The 7789-nt window shown below is 41.5% G+C and overlaps 1 protein-coding gene across 5 annotated transcripts in view; it reads left to right on the top strand.

The window, feature by feature from the left end:
- SELE (selectin E) overlaps positions 1-5041 on the top strand; it is a 14410-nt gene extending 9369 nt beyond the window's left edge. Inside the window, exons 8-15 of one of the 5 annotated variants that reach the window (XM_019501892.1) lie at positions 98-283; positions 392-577; positions 1323-1508; positions 1617-1802; positions 2133-2318; positions 3250-3391; positions 3504-3576; positions 3894-5041. In XM_019501892.1, coding sequence (XP_019357437.1) covers positions 98-283; positions 392-577; positions 1323-1508; positions 1617-1802; positions 2133-2318; positions 3250-3391; positions 3504-3561 — 1130 coding nt within the window. In that variant the 3' untranslated portion in view covers positions 3562-3576; positions 3894-5041. The remainder of the gene's footprint in view (positions 1-97; positions 284-391; positions 578-1322; positions 1509-1616; positions 1803-2132; positions 2319-3249; positions 3392-3503; positions 3577-3893) is intronic. The other 4 variants (XM_019501896.1, XM_019501893.1, XM_019501894.1 and 1 more) reach the window with 4 other exon arrangements.
- The last annotated feature ends 2748 nt before the right edge of the window (positions 5042-7789 follow it).

The raw sequence follows: 7789 nt of genomic DNA, 5'->3' as shown, positions 1-7789 counted from the left end.
TTTATAGTCCATGTACATTTTATTGCAACATAGAAAAAAAGCATCTATTTTAGTTGGCTCCACAGTGATCTCAATAATATTCCATGTGATTTTTCAGCTGTGAAGTGTGGTACATTAAAGGCTCCTACTCATGGTTCCCTGAACTGCACTCACCCATCTGAAAGCTTAGTGTGGAATTCCACCTGCGAGTTTGCCTGCGAGGAAGGGTTTGTGTTGAGCGGCTCAGACAAGCTGCAGTGTCACGGTTCTGGAGAGTGGGATGGACAGCAGCCAGAATGCAAAGGTACCATTCTTCACCACTGCTCTTCAGAATATTCAGGTTGCTCATTATTTACACATATTTTTGCATAGCATTAAAACTAACTACTGATGTGGTCTCTTTGCATTTCAGCTATGGAGTGTGAAGCAGTAAAAGTGCCTGAAAAAGGCTTTGTCAGTTGCACTCGACTTGACCCAGAACTCATGTACAACTCGACCTGTGAGTTCCACTGTGCGGAGGGCTATGCACTAAGTGGAACATCCAAAATTCAGTGCACAGCAGAGGGGCAGTGGTCACAACCGTTCCCAAAGTGTGAAGGTAGGCCTTTATTATTTAGAAATAATGAAGTAGTAAAAGCAGCAATAATAATAATAATAGTAATAATACTTACAACTTGGAAAGTGCTTTTCACACATGGTTCAGAAATGCTTTGCAAACCAGGTTAATATTATTGTCCCCATTTAATTGATTGGGGATGTAAGGCCCAGAGAGTGGAAACAATGTTTATGAAATCTATTGCCACAAGAAGCATGATGCTATACCTGTACTGCTGTCCATTTGAGTTTAAGAAGTTACTCCTGGATAGTCAAGTGAAAAACCTCTGTAAGTCTATACAGCTAGTTACAAGAGTTACACCAGCCTTTTGAATTCATGTAACAACTTGCTTCTGGAATACCTAAATTGTAGCATGCTTCAGAGAGAGATCACGGAGAGATCATCTCTCTCAGAAGTGAAATACAGATAGCTGTAGGATAAGATCTTCTAGACACTTCTCAGCACCAGCAATGGGGCATAATTTAGATAATTTCTCAAAGATCTTTGTAAAACATTGTGCTATATTGGCTGCCCAGTGTAAATGCCAAAGCCCCTTAAAACCCCACTTCTTGTCCCCTGAGACATTCAGACCCCACTACCCTCAGTTATTTTCTGAACATGCAGAGTGATAGAGGAACTCTCCAAGATTAATTTGTAGTCCACGTACATTTTACTGCAACATAGAAAAAATGGAATTTTCTTTGTTGGCTCCATACTGACCTCAATGATATTCCATGTGATTTTTCAGCTGTGAAGTGTGGTGCACTGAAGGCTCCTACTCATGGTTCCCTGAACTGCACTCAGCCATCTGAAAGCTTAGTGTGGAATTCCACCTGCGAGTTTGCTTGTGAAGAAGGGTTTGTGTTGAGGGGCTCAGACAAGCTGCAATGTCACGCTTCTGGAGAGTGGGATGGGCAGCAGCCAGAATGCAAAGGTACCACTCTTCACCACTGCTGTTCAGAATAAACATGTCACTCATTATTTATATACAAGTTTGCATAGCATTAAAACTAATTGCTGTTGTGATCTCTGTATATTTCAGCTGTGAAGTGTGAAGCAGTAAATATGCCTGATAAAGGCATTGTGATTTGCAGTCACCCTCATCCAGAACTCCCTTACAACTCAACCTGTGAATTCCAATGTGAGGAGGGCTATGCACTAAGTGGATCATCCAAAATTCAATGCACAGCAGAGGGACAGTGGTCACAGACTTTCCCAAAGTGTGAAGGTAAGACTATCTTTAGAAATAATTAAATAACGCACACATGCATATCTGCAAGAAACATTATACCTTGAACTCTTTGTATGATGCTAGTATAAATTGGTATCTGTAACCAGTTTGCAGCACTTGTGGATTTGGTCTCAAATGATTCCTATAAAGATCTTCAACTCCAAAACATGCAGAAATTGAGTTAGCTAAATGCAGTATCAGTACAGGCTCATCAGTTCTTTCTGAAATACCTGAGCTCTGTTAGATTTTAGAGAGGAAGATCCCTGAAATGTCAGGACTTCTGTTAGAAACTATATTAATTATTCAAATTTGTTTTTTGTATTTCAGTTGCACAGTGTGAAACCCTGATTCTGCCTGAGAAGGTCTCCATGAATTGTTCACATCCTATTGTTGACTTTACATACGGAACAGTCTGTGAATTCAGCTGTACTGAGGGATGGTTGCTAAATGGTTCTAATATTCTTGAATGTGATAGTTCAGGAAACTGGACTTCAAGTCTGCCAACATGTGAAGGTATGTTGTATTCTTGCTTGTTTAGAAAACTTGAAGATGCCTTAGTTTTGTAACTAGACTAGAACATGAGGAACACTGGAATGGAACAAGTCCGTCTTTTATCATATCCAGTGTGCTGGTCAGGGAAAAAAAAGCTGTTCCACTGAAAATTTAGACATTAACAAGATAACAATAAATCATTTTCATCAACCCTTTGTGGAAATAACTGGAATTTTATTTTTAAAACATTAAAACACAAAACCTGATTTTTTTTTTTTTTTTGGCTTTTGCTGAAAAGTATCTGACTTTGGGTTTTTGGTTTAAATAAATGAAAATTTTCAAAGAACGCAGAGACTGTTCTGATAAAGCATTGTTTAGTCAAAAATCTAATCCTCCCTATATAAAAAAATGTTCAAATAGAATATTATGAACTACCTCTACCTCCAAACTCACATTTTCCTTTAATTTAAAAAAGGCTAAGCATTGGCTTAATGTCAATCTCCAAAAGCAAAACTGGGCCAACACTGAGCACTTGGCCAAATTCTGTCTATTATCCCTAAGTTTCAGAGACTGATACTTTTCTTCCCATTAACCCTTACCTAAATTGTAAAGATTATGAATTTTAGTAGGATTACTTACAGAATAAGAAACCACTTGCTGAATGGCAGTCAAGGTGTCTGCCCATAACAAAGTGACAGCAAAAAGAGTGGTATCATTTGTCATACCAGGGTAGAAGGTGGAGTGATCTTTCCAAGTGGCACCATCTTTAATGTGCTCTCAAACAGGACAACTGTTAGTTTTCAGCTTTCTGCCTTTGGGTACAGCATAGGCCCACACTTAACAGGAGAAATCCCAAAACAGCTCTGGAATGAATGGAAATGGAATGAATAGCAAATATTGCAGAGAGCATGCGTTCCTCCAGATTTCACAGAAACTCCTTTTTACATCCTAGCTCCCCGAGTTCCTGAGGAATTGGTTAGTTATGTCACAGTCGGAATAGCAGCAACAACTGCTTCATTCCTGTCTACAGCATCCCTCCTTATTTGGCTTGTAAAGCGGCTTCGCAGGAAAGCAAAGAAGTTTACTCCTTCCAGGTAAGTTATATCTCAAAAAACACATGAGACCCATTGCATTCATTCACTCTTTGCTAATCATATTGCTGTGTAGAATAGTTTCCTATAAAATACTTTCTACTTTATATTACAGTAGCTACCAGAGCCTCAGCTCGGAAGGTACCTTTCAAAATACTGCTCACCTCATATAAGTTAAAGTGACTCAGGTAAGATATGTGGGACATCTATGCTCATAGTGTAATTCCCTTTTTAAAACAAACAGAACTCAGGAGCTTTATTAAGGCCTTTAATTTTTGTGTAATTGCAGAAACAGGACTAGCCCCTTACTTCCCTTGGGACTCCTAGCATATATGTGGTGGTGGTAGGGAACATAAAAATACCTAGAAATGGATAAAGTAATTGATTCAGGGGTGGACATGACCTAAAGATACGTGTAGTAGTTTCTATGTCTGTAATATGGAAAAGTAGAAACCTGTGCCTAAATCTTCCTATTTTAAAAGGAATGATTCTTTTATTTCTGCAGGAACTGAAGCCACCTCTACTTTTGCCTTAAAACATCTCAGGGAGAAGAACTGCATCATAATCAGGAACTGGGCCAGAGGTTGCTGCACCTTGTTGACAGGATGATTCGTCTTGTATTTGCAACTAAATGTACTCAGTTATCTTGTACTTCTGGATAACAAACAATGGATAAAACACAGGCCTTTTACGATGAGACTATGTAGACCTTAGTCAGTGTACAGCTACAGGAACTAAGAGCTTTCTCTGCAGTCTCAGGATAGAGATCAAATATGGTGATGCCTCAGGGGAGATGCTGAACACTTCTAAAGTCTATGTGAAAGTACATGGGTGGAGTGAACAATGTGTATTATACCCAGCTGTTTCTCCCACAGAGAGCTAGATTGCATTCCTTAAAACAAACTAATTGGGATAGGAAATATTTATTGAATTTCTTTGTCAGTGAATCATTGATCTGGTTCACTGACCATTGTGGAAGTCAATTTACTGTAAATGTGTTGCAGTAGATAAATATGCCTATAACAATATGGTCAAAGGCTTGGATTTCTGCTGCACATCCTAGAAAGTTTTTATATTCTAACTTTAAATAGTTGTTTCTCAGAATACAAATGAAGCTATTGATTACAGTAGATACTATGATTTCTAGATTCAGCAAAATAGATATGAAATAATTCATCCCTATGGGATTAAGTATTGTAATATATGTAAGTATATATTTGATTTCGTGTGCACTTTCTTCTGTATGTATATCTCTGCTCTTTGAAAAATCACAGAACCACTATGGAATATTTCTTCATGCATAAAAAGTTGTTTTGGGTGACTTTGAAGGCAAAAGCTCAACTGGTCTAAATAACCAATGCCATTTATACCAGCTGAGGATGTGCCTCTCTGTCTTTTAAACTCCAAGGTACACTTTTTAGGATATCTGTGCACTATTTAAAAATAAACTGGAAGCATCAGATGATTTTTATATATAACAAATGTAATCTGTTTCGCTTTTAGAAGGGGTTCTAAATTGTCAGTCTGTTTTTAAATAAGTTATATATTTAATTAATTTATGGTTCCACATCCATTTTTGTTTCAATCTGATATGTGCTGTGCACTATCTCATTGTATTTAATAAAAAGGTTTATGACAAATATGTGTAATTAATCTGCTTTGTCTCAGGTGTGACTATTTCTTTGGTAAAAGATACAATGAAAAAAGAGTGGCAAAGGTGGTAGGGTTTGGGAATGTAGGATACTGGCTTGCTTCCACCCATCTGATTTTCTTTATTATTCTTTGTAACATAGCTGAGAGGAGACTGGCCAGAAGATGGCACGCTATGCCTATCACTTGATGGCTGCCTGAGTACCATGGCATATAAACAGGCCAAATGCAGGGTCCTGAAATTAAAATTGAGAGCACATTACTTTAAACAGATGAAGGTTCAGGAGCACATTACTTAAAACAGATGCCTGTGGCAGAAATACAGGAAGGGAGAAAAGCATTCAGGAAAGGTAAGTGCTGGAGACTGTGACCAAGAAAAGAATACATCAAATGGCATTGCCTCTCACTGCTCTCTCTAAATCCAGTCTTTTGAGACTTTGGACATGTGTTGGGAAAATATAGAGGTTACAGACTAGTAAGTGTGACCCACTGTTCCAGTAATCTAAGCAACCAGGTTAGGAGAAGGGTACTTTTTCTTAATAATAAGGAAACATCACACTGTGTTTTGGAGTCTAGCCCCATTATTATGGTCAAACTGCTCATCAATTGACAATATAGGGCATATCCAGACAAGCATAGATGTGAAGTATGTGGTGCTGCACACCTGTCTGTGGCACCACACACCATACATGCTGCACATATAGGTGTGCCCTGTGCTGCTAATTTGCATCATGGGGGCTGAGAGTCGACACAGGGAGATCCCAGTGTTAAACCCCATGCCTTAAAATGGGGTGGTGCACATGGTGGCAGTGTGTACCCCTGGAAACTGCAGCTCAGGCTCCAGAGTCATGCTCTGGCTGCCTGATCACTGTGGCTGCAGCCCCCAGAGGCCCTCAGGACCCAGTAAGTATACTCAGGCCAGGTCAGGTGCTGGGTCCAGCCTCCTCTACTTCACCCAGGGCAGTTTGTCCCCAGGGAAACACAAGTTCCCACTTGTGGGGGTGCACCCATAGAGTGGCATGTGGACTAACTGTGATTTGTCTATCTGACTTATCTGAGTTGCATTCCAAGAAAATATGGTTTCCCTCTCTGGCTCCAGTAGACTGCATTTCTCTCTACTGGTGATTGCACATGGAATAATGCCTTTGTTTTTGGACACCACATCTCCAGAAAGTTATGGACGGGTGTACAAAGAATGAAACAAGGCTAATTAAGGGGCTGGAGGAGCAATTTTTGGTGGAATGGTTAAAACGACTGCAGAGCTTGGCAAAGAGGTGGTAAAGAAGGGATGCAATAACATACCGTGGATATTTTATGTGTATTGAAAACAGGATGCTATGTGAGAGGGGTCACTTATTGTGGTTCATAGAAGTGAGATCACAGAATAGTGGGAATAATCAGATGAAATTAAGAATGGGAAAACTTGGGCTGGATAGCAGGAAAGTGTCTTCAATTTGATCTATCTGCCTTTGGTGCTTATATGGCCCATGCTATCTGAGTACAGAAGTCTTGAAAGTTAATATGTTTTTGGTTTTTTTGCAATGCCGCTGTGGGGTAGAGAAGTGTTATGATGTCCATTGTGCCAACAGAGAGACCATTAGGTCCTCAAACTGAAACTAGGAAGAAGGGAAGTATGGTGACCCATACTGCTACTTCCATAACAACAGCGATGCATCCAATAGAATTAGGGTAGTCATGGCTCCAGGTTGCTGTGTAGTCCAATCAAGCACTCCTAGCATTTCTATGGGCAGGTGGATGTGGAGCTTGAGTCTGAGAAAGGAAAGGGAAATTGTATTTAATTTGTGTGGATGCCAGACCTTTTTTACATCTACTAAAGGGGATCTAAGGATTTTATTCCATTGTAATTTTGGGGGGCTCCTGGAGTTCTTAATATCTGGGTTGTCTGGACCTTAACACTGAAACTAGTTTTTAATCACTCATTACGCAGCATAAAGTTACGTCATTCCAGAGCAGGATTACGTCTGACCTGTGTTACCTAGCTCATATTCCACTAAGGTACAGCCTCTTTATAGAACCCTCCCGTCCCCTGGTTGACCTGAATCAGGCCCACTGCCCCCACCCCCAGTCTCCCCAGCACTTCAGATCCCTGCTCACTGCCCCCTGCCCCACTTACTTGTGGCTGCCTGTGTTGTCGACCCCAGAGAGCAGGCCAGGAGCAGCCAACCTGCCTGCCCGGCTGCTGCCTCCACTGCTGCTCTTATCCTCCAAGGTGGCAGTGTGGTGAAGGGGGAGGGGACAGAATGGGAGAGGGGAGAGTCTTACCTTTCAGTCCTCCAGGCTCCTCCAGGCCTGAACATGTGACTGCTCCAAACTCAAGCTAGGACTAATACCAATCACATGGGTGATTGGTGCTGCCTTAATCATGGGGGGCACGTGCCCTCCCTGACAAGTCAGTGACGGGTGGGTCCCCCTCCACCAATCTCGCTGAGACGGCCGATCGCTGCGGCCTCTTCCGGAAGTGGCTGCAGCTGCTTCTGAGAGCACCGTAATGCTCCACTCCCCAGCTGGCGCTTGCAGAGGGGGCACCAGTGCTCTCACCTGACCCCCCTGCCTGTTGCCTAAGTGGCAAGTGCAGCCGGCCAGGGGGTGCACCGGCGCTCTCAGGGGATGCAGGTGCACCCCCATGCACCCTCTATGCATCGCCACTGACCAGTCAACTTTTCTTTGAAGCTCAGTGTAACGTGTAACAAGGCCCTAACCTCTCAGAGTGGATCAGGCCTCAGATGCTGA

The sequence above is a fragment of the Gavialis gangeticus genome, unplaced genomic scaffold (assembly GCF_001723915.1).
Source record: "Gavialis gangeticus isolate Ggan-Ray unplaced genomic scaffold, GavGan_comp1, whole genome shotgun sequence".
NCBI classification, from domain to species: Eukaryota; Metazoa; Chordata; order Crocodylia; family Gavialidae; genus Gavialis; species Gavialis gangeticus.
This window is presented reverse-complemented; position numbering and strand designations above follow the sequence as displayed.